The 18,091-nt window shown below is 45.1% G+C and overlaps 2 protein-coding genes across 2 annotated transcripts; one reads left to right on the top strand and one right to left on the bottom strand.

Annotated features, from left to right (window-relative positions):
• The first annotated feature begins 1,284 nt into the window (after positions 1 to 1,284).
• On the top strand, positions 1,285 to 5,124 carry LOC123086798 (COBRA-like protein 2). The gene is made up of 6 exons (XM_044508606.1): positions 1,285 to 1,824; positions 2,916 to 2,995; positions 3,396 to 3,855; positions 3,984 to 4,143; positions 4,223 to 4,500; positions 4,575 to 5,124. Exons 1-6 carry the CDS (start codon positions 1,743 to 1,745, stop codon positions 4,895 to 4,897), a joined length of 1,383 nt encoding a protein of 460 aa, XP_044364541.1. The 5' UTR covers positions 1,285 to 1,742; the 3' UTR covers positions 4,898 to 5,124.
• A 2,721-nt stretch (positions 5,125 to 7,845) lies between these two features.
• LOC123086797 (ER membrane protein complex subunit 10) lies at positions 7,846 to 13,204 on the bottom strand. The gene is made up of 9 exons (XM_044508605.1): positions 12,770 to 13,204; positions 11,121 to 11,183; positions 10,934 to 11,029; positions 10,598 to 10,645; positions 9,162 to 9,233; positions 8,822 to 8,880; positions 8,549 to 8,639; positions 8,264 to 8,430; positions 7,846 to 8,164 (listed from the first exon to the last, which is right to left on the bottom strand). The coding sequence occupies exons 1-8, from the start codon at positions 13,109 to 13,111 to the stop codon at positions 8,293 to 8,295; spliced, it is 909 nt and encodes a 302-aa protein (XP_044364540.1). The 5' UTR covers positions 13,112 to 13,204; the 3' UTR covers positions 7,846 to 8,164; positions 8,264 to 8,292.
• Positions 13,205 to 18,091: the final 4,887 nt, after the last annotated feature.

Here is an 18,091-nt window from a genome sequence, read left to right as displayed (position 1 = left end):
GCTTGCCCAAAAGCTCGCTGGCGCACCGTTGCCACTCATTAAGTGCGACCACTGACCAAGGATGGTCGTGCGCCGCATGTCTACAACGCCGGAACATCCCGGATGGATGTCCATCAAGTGCTTAAACGACGGGGTATGCGCTTTTTTTAGCTTCGGTCTGTGCTCTAGATTTGACTAGTTGTGCTAACTTCAAATTTTGTTGTGTAGAATGGATGCAAGTTTTGGTATTGGGAAGAAGAGTACATCGATATATTGATAGAGCGAAATTTAGTACATGTTCGTGCATTTTTAGCTAGCATAGAGGCTGTAAATGAGACAAGTGCACTTGTTGCTAGATTAGAGGCTAGACACGAGACTAGGTCTGAGAAAGCAACATCTACTTCTGGCTTGAAGAAGAAAGGAGGATGTCAGATCGAGCCTCCTCCACAGATCAACAATGAGTGCATCGAGAAGGCCCTAACCCAACTCAAGGGGGCAGTTATGGAAGTTGGCTATCTTCTAAAATGTTTGTTCTTATTTTCTTTGGCCTTGTTCTACTAGTCAAAATATGATGATGTATTGTCATGTACCAAAAATGAATCATAAAAAAATTTAAGGACTTGCAAAGAAAAATGCACGCGAACAGGATGCGGCCGGGATGCGGCCGCGCGCTGGACGCACGGCCACCGCATTCCAGGACACGCCCGGACACGACCCCAAATCTCTACCCAAACGAACAGAATCCAGACAAAACAACGTCCGTTTGAAGTCGCACGATGAAGTTGGCCTTATGTCCTTTAGGACAAGGGTGACCAAGGTCGAGCCATTCTTTTGCCGGCAGTCACAATATTCCAATCCCAAGACCGGGTGGCCAGCACCGCGCGCCGTAGACATGTGGACCCCACGCGTCCATGAGGCGCCGCCGCCGGCCACCATCGACGCCGGACGCCGGGGCCAGCCAGATCCGCCAAGCATCGCATCGAGCCGCCCCCACGGCCCATGTTCCGTGGGACGTCTGATACCCGAGCCGGCGTGCGTACGGAGCCCGACACCACCCATCCGTGTCGAGCCACACGGGGGAATAAGATTTATACCAAGATGAAGATTAACAACGATTCACGACATGCTTTCCGTGTCTCGGTCCATGGTCAGCCCAGCCAGCGCCGCTGCATGCGTCCCGCCCGCCCCCGTATCCCCCCTTTTCTTTCTTTTTCCCCGTCACGTGCCCCCAGACCCAGGGCCAAAGCAAACAAAGCTGTGCTCCCTCCCCCCACGCCACCGCCGTTTCCCACGCCAATCGCTCAAACTTTCGTCCCTCCGCCTGGTCCCCTCCCCGCGGCTGGCTTGGCCGGCCCAACCAACCGAAAGAAACGGTCGCTCTGACCTCTGACCCTCTCTCTCTCTCGCCGCGCAGCGGGGGGAAAAGGCCGACGAGGGAAAGGGAGCTCGCTCGTCAGCTGGTTTGTGCGCTGCTGCAGCGTCGGGCCCCGCGCGCTGCTCCTCCGAGACAGAGACGCGCTCGCCCTCCCATGCGTCGCGCTCGGCGCGCCTCTTTCTCCCCGCACCCAACAAAAATGGAATGCCGCACCGGGGCGGGGCTATTAATCGCGCCCGCCGAGGAAAAGGCCGGCGAAAATAAATGAGCACTGCTGCTGCTACCACCAGGATTGGCAGCGGCAGCTGGCACTGGCATTGCATCGCCTAGCTAGCTAGCGCGCACTAGGGAGCGAGCGAGCTCCCTCTGTTCCTCGCCTCGGCCAGCCATGGCGGCGACGTCGCTCCTGCGCCTCTGTGCCGCCGCCGCGCTTGCGCTGCTCCTGCTCGTCGGAGCGGCGCCTCTGACAGGTCAGTCCGTCGCCTGCCCGGCTGTCTTGGCCCTTTCCAAACAGCTCTACATTGCCTTGTTCGCTCTTCTCAGAATTTGTTTCTTGTTACTACTGTTTCATCGAGGGTTTTCTTGCCAGACTCCTTTCCCCCTTCTCTTTTTTCTACAAATCCGTCCTCGATCTTGATAAGTTCGCAGATTTTGCGGCCATCTGCAACGATTCGATACATAAATCTCCGTGTATTCCCGATTCGTACGAGGGGGAAAAATCATGCGGGGAACCAGAATCTCGAGCTGTTGCCACTTAGAGTACCATTCACCGCCGCAGTTGGATTTCTTCCCATTTTTCAGCCATATCATACGCAGAGGATGTGGCCCTAGTAGAATCTTGCGTAGTGGTCGGTCAAGAAAATACTCGGGGAAAAGGGGCCCTGCATACTGTTCGATTGCCATCTAATCAAAGGGTCAGGATCATTCGTATCCTGCTTTATTAGGCATGCAGAGAGTATAAATTAATTAGTTCCTGTAACCACGGTCGGTAGCCTTTAATCACTAGTCAATACCGATTCCTAGTGTTTAAAGAATTTGTTAAAGTATTGAGTTGCATGCAGCTGCTTGAGCCGGGAGATCTCTACCTCGACACCCGGCTAGCACAATATATACAAATAAGAGGAAAAATCATCTAGGGAACCAGAATCTCGAGCTATTGTCACCACCGCAGTTACATGGCTGTCGGGACATTTCAATCTTAATTAAATAACTGTGAGCTACTTCTCCCCATTTTTCAGTCACAGGAAATGTGGATAATTACATGGTTGTCGAAATTTAATTCTGTAAAAGAGAAATGTTTTTTATATCATGCGAAGACCAATGTGGCGTGTGCATATTATAGGATAGTTACAGAGTTCTTCCTCAATTTTCATTCAGCAAAGATTGGCTGCATGTAATTTGTTCTAATAGCAAGTAAATCTTGATCCGTATTGTGCTACTTTTCATACAGAGTTTTTTCGCTATTTTTATTTAAACTGGAACTTGATGTGAACAAGGGGGTGTGTTGAAATGCATGTATATTAACTTGAGGTTCTGCGTATGCTTGCCTATCTCTATGCAGAAGCTTACGACCCTCTTGATCCAACCGGGAACATCACAATCAAATGGGATATCACTCAGTGGACTGCAGATGGCTATGTTGTAAGTTACCCCAACTTCTAGTACGGTAATTCAGAGTTCTGATTGAAGTTCATGCAGAAGTCGGACGCAAGTACTCCTTTTTGTAAAACTCTTCTTTGTAGTTCGACATTGCATCCTATAAAACTTCAGTTCCAATGTGTGCAATTTCTTTTTTCCTAATTGCATTTGACACAATGCAGAACAGATTCGCTGCACATCACTCGCAAAAAAAAAAAAGATTCGCTGCACATCACTTGGCTTCAACATTTATCTTCTTATTAAGACCTGTTACATTTTTATTGAGAAGGGAATTTTATTGACTCTAAATGCGGCATTAAGAACCCTTACATAATTGTGAAACATACAACCTCCACCACGTATTATTCTGCTGTTGATGTTCTGTACAATCTGCATTTCACAGGCTGTTGTTTCCATAAACAATTACCAGAAGTACCGTCATATCCAAGCACCTGGGTGGCATCTTGGGTGGGCTTGGACAAAGAAGGAGGTCATCTGGGGAATGATGGGTGCACAGACAATAGAGCAAGGGGATTGCTCTCAATTTAAAGGCAATATACCACACTGCTGCAGGAGAGACCCAACAACAGTTGACTTGCTTCCTGGTGCGCCTAACGGCATGCAGGTGGGAAATTGTTGCAAAGGAGGAGTTCTTAACTCATGGGGGCAAGATCCAGTCAATGCAGTGGCATCGTTTCAGATCACTGTTGGCCGATCCGGAACGACAAATAGGACAGTGAAAGCACCGAAAAACTTCACCCTCAAGGCCCCAGGTCCAGGGTATACCTGTGGAGCAGCCCAGAAAGTAAAACCTCCCACTAAGTTCATTTCGCTCGATGGAAGGAGAACAACTCAAGCGCATGGTATGTCGTTTCCGAATTCCTCTTTTCTGTTTAGTTGCTATTACGACAGAATCAAATTTCTTGGGCTTACCACAGGTCAACAGTGCATATGTTGATCACTGACTAACGAAAATGTTCTCTTCTTTCAGTGACTTGGGATGTGATATGCACATATTCACAGTTTGTTGCTCAAAGAGGTCCTGCTTGTTGTGTTGCACTATCATCGTTTTACAACGAAACGATAGTTGACTGCCCAAAGTGCTCATGTGGCTGCCAGAACAACATAACCAACCCTGGGAGCTGCGTTGAGTAAGTATTATCTCTTCAGGAGGCAGATACTTTTTGCACTCCCTGAAACTATTTCTAAATGTGTTTGCTACTTTGATAGGGTTAATTCGCCTTACTTGGCTTCAGTGGTGAATGGACCTGGCAAGGGCAGCTCGACCCCCCTAGTGCGATGCTCACCCCATATGTGCCCAATCAAGGTGCACTGGCATGTTAAGGCCAACTACAGGGACTACTGGAGGGTGAAGATCACCATTTCAAACTGGAACTACCGGATGAACTACTCCCAGTGGAACCTGGTTGTTCAACACCCAAATTTCGACAATGTCACGACAATTTTCAGCTTCAACTACAAAGCATTGAACCCCTATGGAGTAATAAGTGAGTATTGCTTTATCCCTCCATAACTAAAATGTGTAGCATGTACTAAGCTATTAACCGGCGTTTCGATGCAGATGATACCGCGATGCTGTGGGGTCTCAAGTACTACAATGACCTGCTCATGGTGGCTGGGCCAGACGGCAACGTGCAATCCGAGCTTCTGTTCAGGAAGGACCCGTCGACCTTCACTTTCGAGAAGGGCTGGGGTTTCCCAAGACGCATATACTTCAACGGTGAGAGCTGCGTCATGCCTCAGCCAGATTTGTACCCATGGCTGCCAAGCTCCTCCCCGAGACTGACGAAGACGGCATTTCTGGCCCTGGCCATCGTCGCTTGCGCGACGGTGGCGTTCTTGTACAATCATCTAGTGTTGGATAAATACTGCGGGAAGTCATGAGTCATGACCCATTGAGCGCTGACGTCTTGAGTTTGTTGCAAGTTTAGGTAGGGATGTTGCATCAAAAGCTGACTGGGGGTGTGTTGTCCTGACCCATTGGCCATTGAGCACTACTGACATCTTGTGTTTCTTGCAAGTTTGAATCCATTCAGATTTCGGGTTCTTGCAAGTTTAAGTTTGTTCACATTTAAGTTGCTTATTCTCAGATATAAATAAGTTTGAATCCATGTTTGCCCGGGGGCGGCACCGGCGCAGCAGCCTTGGAAGAGGCGATGCGGCTTGTCTTCAACTGGGCTTGCCGGAGAAGGGAAGCTGTGGACGGGGTGTTGCTGCTCGGCTGACCGAGTGTTGTGGATCTGGCGCCTGGCTCCGAATCCGCGGGTAGTGGTCTTATAGCTGGCCAAACGGGCCTTTTTTCCGGGCCGGCCCATGAGCACGCGTGCTCGGCAATAAAGGGCTTGGCCTGGTACATGACTAAGCGGGCCGTGTGTGGCCCATGGCACGACGGCGCAGATGTGTGAGGCCTGTGGCTGGCACGACATGGCCCGTTTATTGTTTTCTGGATTTTTTTCTGACTTTTTTTTATCAAGTTATTGACCCAAAAATAGTCCAAAAGGCCGAAAGCACATGGGCTGACCAGCCTACGTGTCGTGCCAGGCCCGGGCTGGGCCATTGTCCACCTTGGCCTCTAAAACAGGGTCACGGGAACATGCGAGGGTTTCGCTAGGGTTGCAGCCGCCGTCGCCGCCGCCCCAACGAAGTTTTTGATCCCCTCGCCTCCGGCTGCCATCCTGGCTCTCAAAGGTGGGGGGCCTCACATCTTCAAGAGTCCTATGTCTTTCGTCATCACCTAGTGATTTTCGTATTTTGTGAGAATAAATTTACTCTCGTTCTTCTAGCGACGCCAGGAAATTAGAGAGTTTTCTGTCCTCGTAGATCCGATTATTCGGACCTAATGAGTTTATGTTGGTGTCAAAAAAAATTGTTGATTTGATTCTTTATGGAGTTGAAATATTTCATCGACACAACGGTGAAGATATTATGATCTGACAGTCTGCACTTCTAGGGGATTATCCCCGTCCCAAATACATTCATCCATGAAGTCTTTCCATCTTTTTGGATGGACGACTCAAGGTGCTTTCAAAACTCATTGTTGGTAATGTTCGTGTAGGTGAAAGAGTGACAACATCGTTGCTCTAATCCAATTGCAGCCTCTTTATCAAAGTCTTTAGAGTATTTTTTTCCAACAGAGATTGATACAACGAAGAAGGTGTTTCCAAAAAAAATCATTATAATTCTTAGTCATAAGAGTTACTTTATATTTTCTTAGATCTTAAATCCAAATCAGTGTATCTGTGGTTGTTATGAGTATGATATGAATAAAATTACAGGGTTTCTCAAAGAAGAAACAAGAAACTATGTCCAGTTGAAACCGCATTATAGTTTTGAGGTTTCAAAAAAATCTAAAAAAATACAATATATTTCCTTAACACAGTACAATCATAGATGCTTACAAACACACACATGCATTCAAAAAATATAATATGTTAAGAGTGTGATGTTATATTAGCATGTGAAATTTCAAGTTCAAACACATATTCTTTACGATGTAAAAACAAAATCAAAATTGAATCGTGACAGAAAACATCATTATTCATTGCTGATTTTATTGACCGTGTTTTGATCGTTTCATTTTATTTTTCTTGGCATAGCAAATATGACTAAGTGATTTTATAGTAGAGGCATATCCTGAATGTGCTTGATAGATGGACGTGGAGTTTCTACACCCAGGAGCAAATGCTCCTGGTGTGAACAGTAAAATAAAAAAAATTCAAAAAAATGTCAAAGTTCTGAATTTTTTTTGTGGCATACTTATACAAATGTTTGTTGTGCACGTAAAATTTCATCACGAAATCACATTGATGGAAGGTGTGGTAAAAAAACAAAATCGATGCTCTGAAAATGTTACTTACAAAAGCATTTTTGAGCTCTGATTTTGTTTTTTTTGGCACGACTTCCATGAATGTGATTTCATGATGAAAATTTCCATGCACAAGAAACACTTGTGAAAGTATGTCGTAAAAAAATTTCAGAAATTTTTGAAATTTTTTTCTATTTTTTGATTTTACTGTTCACACCAGGAGCATTTGCTCCTGGGTGTAGAATGGTACTTTCGTTGATAGATCCCATTTTTTCATGAAAATAAGTCTTGTATAACTTTGCTCTTTGCAAATGTGTTGGCCATATGCATCCTAATTATGCAGAGGTCGGATAAGTGCTCATTGTGTTTGTGTCCCTTGATGCTTCATTTTCGATAAAATCCATCCTTTATTGAAAAAAAACCTTGCCCGCTTCATTTTCAATTAAATCCACCCTCGGCCTTTCATCACATCCGCTGCGTGTGGCTGGACCTTTGGATCATCAATATTACAAAGATTATAAAGTGAAACGTCGTGTGCAAAGCAATTCCGTTGTAAATATTGGGTCGTGAAACAAACACGCCCGCGCTCACCCATCTCGCTTACCATTCGCTTATCTTCAGCTTCAGCCACGCGAATTCTCAATATTCCTTTCTATTTCTCATCAAACGAAAACGAATGACATCTTCCGATTTCTCACCCAAGGTGTGAATTTTTTGCAAAAACATAATGAATGTCCACAGCATTTTACTCCACATTTACAATTGGAAAATTTAAAGCCAAAACATGACCGCACATATTCCATACAGGAATTTTTTTAATACAGCCTAAATAGACACTATTTTTTTCAAAACGGACACTCACAGTTTGATCTATTTGTACACAACAAATGAGGATACTTTTGCTCAGTTCTGCAAGTGGATAAGCTATAGCATGGTAAACATCAATGATTTTTTTTTGTCCAAGAAGATAAGCATTTACATATTCTCAGGCACCAAGAGTCAAAGCACCAAACCGTCGACAATGCAATGCAAGCAGCACGAATTTGTTGATACAGTAGGGTTATGAGCAAAACATACAATGTTTGATATTGGTAAATTAAGCTAGTTCTGAATATTAAGGCATGCAGTTTGAACCGAGTTAAGGACTGATGGTAATTTCTATCAACAGGCAAAAATACGCGTGTAGATGCGAGCAGAACACGCGACCTTTCTGAGATGATTCTACAACAAGGTGGGTTTCTGAATGCGAGAAAAAGAAAAACCAAGTGAGTCTTGTTGCCGCTAGTACTGCCCCTGTTCTGGGGAAGGTCAAGCAGATCCATCCCCCCTGTCCATTCTTTGTGAATCTGAAACTCAAACGATGTTGGGCATAAGTTATAGGTGAAGGAACGGTTGTGACAAACAACGTCTGTGATGCTGAAATAGCTTATAGCCAGATAAAGTACCTATGGCATGCAAAGAATATAGGAAGCCATCATCTTCTCCTTGGAGCAGCAATTGGCGCCCTTTGTGCTGGAGCTTGACCCTGCCCTCCAGCTTGCTCCTCGGGTATGTTTGCTGCTGCTGTGACGGCGTTCATGACAATGAGACCAAGAGGAATGATGTACATCCACTGCAAAGCAGGAAGCAGCAGTCAGATTCAAGGAAAAGGATACGACAACATTTCAAGTCATGCAGGCACCAGCGAAAAAAATCGAAAATATACACGTGATATTTATTACTGTACTCACATATTTAGCCCAGAAAGATTTCTCAGGTGGTTTCATCACTTCACCGAGTCCACTCTCAGTTTCTATCAATTGCTCTACAAATGATGGAGTTCTGCAAGCGCACAACTTAGTTAGAACTAGGAACCAGGTGTCATTCGAGATAGGATAGGTTTGAGACTGTTCTTTGGCAATAGGTTTGTTGCTGGAAAAGGTCACTAAGATAAATGTGAACTGCCACCTCTCTGGTGCTCTGCATATTATTTTTGTCTTAACCTCGATAAAGCAGAGATTTACCTTGGTGCTTGGTCAGCAGTCTTCAGAATAGTGTATGAATTGAATGTCCATTTTGATGGCTGGAACAAGAATTTCAGCATTGTAAATAGAAGCATTGTCTTTCATCAGCAGACACACACGGTATACTTAACGGGTGAAACATCAACATGCATCCTTCTGTGATGTTATTTTACCATAATTGCGGGAGTTTAATCTAGGCAGTATAACTCCCGAAGTTTATATGTTTATAGTATGTGCGTGCATTTTGCTGGTACGGTACAGTTAAAAGCTTATAGGTTATTTCTATCAATTATTTACCACATGCAACTCCATAAACAAGGTTTCAAGCAAGACAACTTACTACTTTCATTGGCCGGGGATATTGGCATCCACCAACGGAACCATAATTAACAGCCAAAATATTTACACCGTCCTGCAAATGACACAGCAAAGTCTAATGTGAGCCAAATACCAAAGAGACATTCATCTATAGAAAGTGAACATTCCTTCAAACATTTCATCCTGTGAAAGACAGTATTATTCTACTGCACTACCGATTTATCACATAAAAAAATATACCATTAAAGGTTTGATGCTACGTGCTAGGTACATGTGATGGTTTCTAGCAAATAAGCAACAGCCAACAAAGCCATCTGTCATTCTAAATATGAAACATGGGAACTTCCAATTTGGACGTGGAGTTCTGCCAAGGAAGAACATATGTAACATAATAAAACCAGGACGAAAGTTGCGTACTTCAGAGCTAAAAAATACTCAGGTTAACCAACCCTACTGAATATACATTCCTAGTGCCACATGATTAAACTGTACAATGTTACAGGTTGATTTGTGGTGGTGCAAAGGTGGGGGTTGTACAGGAAAATGTGCCTTTGTACGGGATCGGAAAGGGTAGGTAGCTTGATAACTCATGCTCACCCTCCATGCACAAGTGGCAAAGAGGTTCTGACATACGGCTTCATTAGGTAAGGAAATTCTTAGATTGATGCTGAAAATTACATTAAGGCTCCTTCTAAAAACAGGTAGTTATAACTAGAAGGGCTCCTAAAACAGGTAGTTATAACTAGAAGTTAACATACAAGGGGCTGCTTCTAAAGATAGGCAGTCATATACTCATATCCAAAAGGGAACAGAAACTGCTAGCTGATTGTAATAACTAAAATGTACTCCCTCTGTACAGTAATGTAAGACGTTTTTGCAGAACGTCTTAGATTAGTGTACATAGGCAGTATCAGGAAAGGAACCTTAACTTCAAGGAACACCAATAGATATTTCTAAATACGTATACTGAAGGAATACTTAACCATCTCTAACACAATCTCTAATTTAAGACGTTTTTGCAGTTCAAATTGAACTGCAAAAAAGTCTTATATTAGTGTACAGAGGTAGTATCAGGAAAGGATAAATAGCATCCTTGAGCTCAAGGAACACCAATAGATATTTCTAAATACATATACTGAAGGAATACCTACCCATCTCTAACACAATCTCCTAACGAAAATTGAATATAGTCTATCCTAATGCCTTGTGAACTAAACCATCACTGGTGTGCTATCCTAGCTGCCATTTTCCGTGGATCGGCAGCAAAGATAGATGGGGCTATAGGAAAGGTCCACGACAATCAAACAGCATCCCACCCTATTTTGTTAGTTATACAGAAAATGTAATTATGAACCGACGAAAATGCTGACAGTATTTTTAAGATGTATCAATTATACACAATGAAGTAAGCTCTACAGGAGAAGATACAAGTAGCAGTTAAGAAATCGAGAGAATTACCATGTGGATGACAATATGTTCATCCAAGCTGTCACGTGGAATGCATCTCTGAACATCGAAAAAATACACAGTTCAGCGACTGAAAACACAACTCTAGAATCACAATAATTCCTAACATAAAACATTTCATATCTGCAATTTATGCTTCTTTCATAAGCTTGAAAGTGGCCATTGCTTCATGGGAATTTCAAATCAGTATAGTTGTTGATTCTGTTGTAATAAACCTCATTCACAATAATATTGGAGTAATATCTGGTGAATCTATCTTACGATCCAGCAAGCCATAATGATAGGTTGGAGAGAAACAACATGAAGTTAGTCAACTACTCAACTTACCGCTTTGATTGAGGAATAAATATAATCGTTTCTTGTAGGATCCAACACATTAGACGGTAGCCTTATTGTGTAAAAACTATCTTCTTCCAGTAATTTCTGCAATGATAAAATTAAAATGCAGAAGCACCAGATAAGTTGGTATATAGAAAAATAATGAAATCAGGAAATAATGGAGAAAAGAAAGAACCTTAAATGCATTCTTTTCATCCTCAGTCAACTCATTCCTCGTAAATCGGAGCTTAGTGAGAGTCTGGTTCAGAAAATGAGTGGAGTCAATTAAGATAAAATTCTCCTCGCTTTAGTATAAATAGTTAAAGAAAGAACATATAGGAAACTAACATATGGTTAACTTTACTACTTGAGGGCAGCGTTGACATGGGTGATTATTCAATGAGACAACTAGTTACATAGAATACAAGCAAACAAAGCCAAGAATAATTCTGAAGCAAAAATAAATTCCTTCCTATGACTTCTAATCTAGACACCCTACGGGAGCGTGCAGAAGTCAGCAAGGTACAGCAGCATGTCGTGCTCAGCAAGACGCGTGGCCAGGGAGGCGCGAGGCGGCACGGACAACGAGGGGGGCAGTAGGGAGAGGGAGTGGAAGAGGGCGGCAAGGAGGACGCAGAAGCGCGGGAGAAAGCAGGTCAGAGGAGCGAGAGGTGGCGGTGGCGAGCACCGGGTCCACCTCACCCTTTTCCTCCTCGACCGAGCACCGCCACAAGGCCATGGTGTAATCCCGCCAGGTGCCTCGCTGCAGCACTGCGACTGATATGTGACTCCAGTTCTGCTCAGGTGTTTTGCTGAAAAAATAACTAGTGTACAAATGAGGGGTGTCTTTTCAGGTGTCATTTAACACTCTGCTGGAAAAACGGATGGAAATGTCACACTAGGAACAAAATTCACACCTGGTGTCAAAAGAATACCAAACAGGGAAGCACATTTTTAACAGGGCCACATAAGGAATTGTTTCCACATATTACCCTTGCGAAGCTAGCATATCTAGGCAAGAGAATACTAGCTGTCGGCCATGGGTTATCTAGGCAAATCCCTTCTTTGGATATTTTGCCAAGAGAAACCAATGACCGATCATGTGCTAACTGGCACTTGCTCTATTCTGAAAAGAATAGACTGACGTTTGCTCTTGAGGAAATGCCAATTCTGCTCTCATCCCTTGTGACCAAACTGTATCTCTTTGCCTAGCAAAGCCAGATTTGATTGTGCTAACAATCAAACACCCAATGCTTCGTCACGCAAGGCGAGAATACACACCCTTTGTTGCTTGCAGTTCTGTCACCCCACCTCGTAGTTGTTCTCTATGTGGCAATATGCGAGTAAGCAATGTAGAATGACTCCATATTCTTGCAAAGGATGTGGCAACTGATTTCTGTGACCACACAGAGTATGTCATGCCACTGTTGGGCAACAACAATGAAATGGTAAAGCTCATAATCATTTATCAACCTTATCAGCACTACCTACAGGGTAGCAACTACTTTGCTAAACGAACCAAACAACAAAACTGAACCGTCCTACACACGTCAAACAAATAGCAGATGATCTGGAAGAACAAACTAACCAGATCCGATCTATAGTTCACCTTCCCTAACAATTCGGACCACACAATTCACAGTATCTCCAAACCAAACAGCTAGAAACTACTGACGGGGGCACGAAATCAACCAAATCTACCCCCTGGCAGGGTCCAATCACTAGCTGCCCATAGATCACGGGATCAGGAAGTAGAGAAAACAGATCAGCAAGCAACGAGAGCTACGACGACGAGATCGGGCAACCAAATCGGGAACGAAACTACCGATAGGGTGCGAAGCAAACCTGGGAGCCGTGGGCCGAGGACTTGAGGCGGGCGGAGAAGGACCCGGCGGGGCCGAACCCTAGGCCGGCTCCGAGGTCGTGCTCGAGGGTGAACTGGACGGTGTTGGACTCGGAGGCGCCAGCCGCCTGCGTCGCGTCCGCGGATCGGCGGCGGGAGGACACTACCGGCGGCGTCGAGGGCGGCCGGAGCGAGGGGGTGGAGGAGGCCCGGGTGCCCTCGAACTCGTCGTCGTCGTGGAGGAGCAGCTCGTCCGACTGGAAGGCGGCGGCGAGGGAGAGGAAGTGGGAGAGGAGGAGGAGGAGGGGCGGGAGCATGAGGAGGGAGCGACGCCGCGCGGCCATGGCTTTGGGTGAAGAGGCTTGGACTCTGGAGGAGATCGGTGCCAGCGCCGGCCGAGGTAATGTATGCGGAGAGACGGTGATTCTCTCCTCTCTCTTTTTTTTTTCCGCTGATGAAGAAGTTTTCTTTTTTTGACAGCTTTATTTTAGAACATTTTGAGTAGGGCTGGGCAAAAACTGATAGCTCGCTCTATAATTGGGCTCGTTAAACTTATAGCTCGCTTTTTAATGAACAGATGCAATCATCAATTTAAGCTTGTTAAGCCAAACAATAATCCTACATTTACGTAAAGAACTACGTGATATTACGTAAACTATCTAATCTAAACATCTCTGCCTCCTGATTTTAATGAGGGTGGGCTCCTTCCTCACTCCCTCCCCAATCCTGACTTGCCACGTTTGCTATTACGTAAAATACGTAAAAAAACAGTAACGTAGATGTAGCATTGCTCTAAGCTAAATGAGTTTCACGAATAGCTCGTTAAACTCGTTAGTAACAACACAACATATCTTTTTTCATTTTATGTGACAAAAAATTTCATAGTACCTCGACCCATTGATTTAATCGAGTCGACATAGGAGGCAACAAAATAGTGTGATTTTCTTTTGTAGTCATCATCTTTCTTCATATAAACCATGCCTACACACTCATCGTATAAATGTAACACATCATAATCTGTCAACGAGCGATCTATTAACGAGTGCTCGCGAGCGCTCACAAGCTTAACGAGCATTAAATGAACCGAGCTGAGCAGGGCTTTCTACTTGTTAAGCTTAACTAGCCTTAACAAGCACGAGCTTAACGAGCTGAACAGCGCGTTAATCCATCCCTAATTTTGAGATGCCTTTTTTTCTCAGAGGTAATTATGAGACGGCCAGAGAAAAAGGTTTTGATACGATATGATGGACTTTGCTGAGATACGAACTGGACTAATCATGGGCCGGGCATTATGACCAAAACACGAATAAATTTTTGGGAGGAATGTGATAGTTGGGCCGGCCTAGGCCTGTTGTGGTTCTCAAATTATTAAAATAATTTTATGTCTATTAAAATAATTTAGAAATACTTACAAATCATGGTCACAAACATGTGCTACAAAGTTTCAAAGACATAGCCGCCTCGAAGAAAAAAGTTTGAAAAATATGGATTGTACAATAATGCAACTAAGTAACATGGAAATTAATGATATTGAACACTATAAAACATTAATATGTTCTTTATTGAAAGGATAGTAAGCACTTTGGTGTGAGGATAACTTTTCTTAGGGGAGGTGCGAGTATAACTAAGGTTCTTTGTAGCTTCGGGAGGAGAGGGTTGGACTTGGAGGACATTGGTGACACCGGTCGAGGTGATGTATGCGGAGAGACGGTGTTTTCTTCCATGAATAATTTTTTGATACAGCTGAAGAAGATTTTTTTTTAAAAAGGAAATGCCCCCTCAGGTGTTATTTTATTGATCAGATGAACCAATTACATTTCTAATTGTTACATCAAACACACAACTAGAGAAGGACGGCGATAAGTGTCACACGTGTGGACGTTAGGAGGTCTGTCCACACACCTACGTGTGGGCCAAACAAGTAATGCCCACACACCTCATTTTTTTCTCCGGATCCCTCTCACACGCGTGCGTGTGGGCGAAATAGATAACGCTCACACGGCCCGTACGTCAGGCCTCATACCTCGTTGTCCCGCATGCCCCGCGTGACAGTCATCGTGCGTCCCACAGTTGCCATGGTCCAGACCCTCGTCCATGTTCGTTTAACTGTAGTTGCCATGTCGCTGAACTTCGGTTGTCATGTCGGACAACTACAGTTGCCATGGTTGCTCAACTGCAGTTGTCATGTATGATCTGGTCTACTGCAGTTGCCATGATTTCAAAACTTTAGGAGTTGCCACCCACTGACACTAGGCAGTCGCCGTGTAGCACTACAAAAAGACATGGCAAAAAACATGTTCGGGTAAAAAAGAGAGTTGACGTGTGCTCACAATCACGCTAGGGCAGTTGCCATGTAAAAAGAAAGAGTTGCCATCTGCTTACGTGCACGCTAGGGCAGTTGCCATGTACCATACAAAAACACATGGCAACTTGGGTAAAAGAGAGTTGCCATCTGCTTACAAGAGCAACTTGGGTAACTTGGGTAAAACACATGTTCATATCTCGTCTCGGTGAAAAGGCATTGCCTCTTTACCGATTGATGAAGAAGTCTGACAAGTTCGAGTGGACTCCTGAAGCTGACGCAGCGTTCGCAGAGCTCAAAACTCTGCTCTCCACCCAGCCGGTGCTTGCTGCCCCAATTAGCAAGGACAAGTCGTCAGTATGGTACTTACGGTCGAGCGGGAAGAAGGAAAAACCTTGAAAGTTCAGCGCCCAGTGTATTATATTTCTGAAGTCTTGACCCCATCGAAGCAAAGATATCCTCATCATCAGAAGCTCGTATATGGGATTTATATGACCACAAAGAAAGTTGCCCACTACTTCTTTGATCATTCCATTACAGTCATCAGCGACGCTCCATTGTCAGAGATCTTGCATAACAGAGACGCAACTGGTCGAGTGGCAAAATGGGCGATTGAACTCCTTCCTCTAGATATCAAGTTTGAGGCAAAGAAAGCTATCAAGTCCCAGGCAATCGCGGATTTCGTCGCCGAGTGGATCGAACAGCAACTGCCGACTCAGATTCACTCGGAGCATTGGACCATGTTCTTCGACGGTTCCAAGATGCTAAATGGTTCCGGCGCCGGAGTGGTGTTGGTCTCCCCCAGAGGAGATAAACTCAGATATGTTCTTCAAATCCACTTTGATTTCTCTAACAACGAGGCAGAATACGAAGCACTTTTATATGGGTTGCGCATGGCCATTTCACTCGGCGTCCGTCGCCTCATGGTCTATGGCGACTCAGATTTGGTGGTTAATCAAGTGATGAAGGAATGGGACGTCAGAAGTCCAGCCATGACTGGTTATTGCAATGCAGTGAGAAAGCTGGAGAAGAAATTCGAGGGGTTAGAGCTTCATCACATACCCCGACTGAAAAATCAAGCAGCTGATGATCTGGCAAAAATAGGTTCCAAAAGAGAAGCCATTCCCAGCAATGTGTTTTTCGAACACATCCACACACCATCCGTCCAGGAGGATCCCTTCACTGAAGAGGCCCCGCAGCCAAAAAGCGCCACGGATCCGACTGAAGTTGAAGTTCCAGCTGTGGTCGACCTGATCATGGAAGTCTTGGTTATCACTCCCGTCTGGACAGAACCATACATCGCGTACATCCTAAGGAAAGAACTCCCAGAAGATGAAGAAGAGGCTCGACAGATCGTCCGTCGATCCAAGGCCTTTACAGTCATAAAGGGACAGTTATATAGAGAAAGCGCGACTGGGGTCGGCCAGAAGTGTATTACACCAGAAGAAGGTCAGATGATCCTTAACGATATCCACTCAGGGACCTGTGGTCATCATGCGTCCTCTCGGACCATTGTGGCTAAAGCATACCGAGCGGGGTTCTACTGGCCAAGAGCCAATGAGACGGCAAAAGAGATAGTCGACAAATGTGAAGGATGTCAGTATTACTCCAATATGCCGCACAAGCGCGCGTCAGCCCTGAAAACCATTCCACTCGTCTGGCCCTTCGCTGTTTGGGGGCTGGACATGGTTGGACCACTGAGAACAGGCAGGAGCGGCTTCACTCATGTGCTTGTAGCAGTCGACAAGTTCACCAAATGGATTGAAGCCAAGCCTATCAAGAATCTCGATGCTTGCACCGCTATCAGTTTCATTAGAGAGTTGATATTCAGATATGGAGTTCCGCACAGCATCATCACGGACAATGGATCAAACTTCGATTCCGACAAATTCAGGGCCTTTTGTGCCTCTCAGGGCACTCGGGTCGACTATGCTTCGGTCGCTCACCCCCAGTCGAATGGGCAAGCAGAAAGGGCAAACGGCCTAATTCTCAAAGGACTGAAACCCCGATTGATGCGCGATCTCAAGCACGCAGCAGGTGCATGGGTCGACGAGCTTCCATCAGTCCTTTGAGGATTGAGGACAACCCCGAATCGATCGACCGGAAGAACCCCATTCTTTCTGGTCTACGGAGCCGAGGCAGTCTTACCGAGTGACCTGCTTCACAACGCTCCCCGAGTCGAGCTCTACTCTGAAGATGAAGCAGAACAAGCCCGGCAGGACGCAGTCGACCTCCTAGAAGAAGAAAGAGAAATGGCCTTGATTCGATCGACCATCTATCAGCAAGACTTGCGTCGATTCCATGCCAGAAACGTGAAGAGCCGAGCCTTCCAAGAAGGAGACTTAGTCCTCCGAGTGGATCAGCAGAAACCACACAAGCTCGCTCCTACTTGGGAAGGCCCCTTCATAGTCACCAGAGTCCTCCACAATAGAGCATACCACCTCTACAATATCGATTGCCAGATTGATGAGCCACGAGCCTGGAATGCGGAGCTACTCCGCCCCTTTTATACTTGAATTCTCACTCGGATGAGATGTAATAAGAAAAACTCCTGTAGTTTATTTATCAAAGACAAGAGCGTTATAATTTTCCCAGTGATTATTATTGTTTTTGTTTGCGTAAGAAATCCCCCAATGGGTGGCTTAGCTGCGAATCCGCTTCGCCTAAGTTTGTAAAAACAGTTTCCTACCGAGTGGCGAGCCAGTCTCCCACTCGGGGGCTTAGCTGTGAATCCGTTTCGCCTAAGTATTTAAAAAATCCTACCGAGTGGAGAGCAATCCTCCCACTCGGGGGCTTAGCTGCAGTCCAGTACTCGCCTAAGTTCTCTCACTTGGAGACTTAGCTGCAGTCCGGCACTCGCCTAAGTTTGAAAAAATCCTACCGAGCGGAGAGCAATCCTCCCACTCGGGGGCTTAGCTGCAGTCCAGTACTCGCCTAAGTTCTCTCACATGGAGACTTAGCTGCAGTTCGGCACTCGCCTAAGTTTGAAAAAATCATATCGAGCGGAGAGCAATCCTCCCAC

This window comes from Triticum aestivum, chromosome 4A, assembly GCF_018294505.1.
Source record: "Triticum aestivum cultivar Chinese Spring chromosome 4A, IWGSC CS RefSeq v2.1, whole genome shotgun sequence".
Classification (NCBI taxonomy): domain Eukaryota; kingdom Viridiplantae; phylum Streptophyta; class Magnoliopsida; order Poales; family Poaceae; genus Triticum; species Triticum aestivum.
Note: the sequence above shows the minus strand (reverse complement) of the source record. Positions and strands in the feature narration are given on the sequence as shown.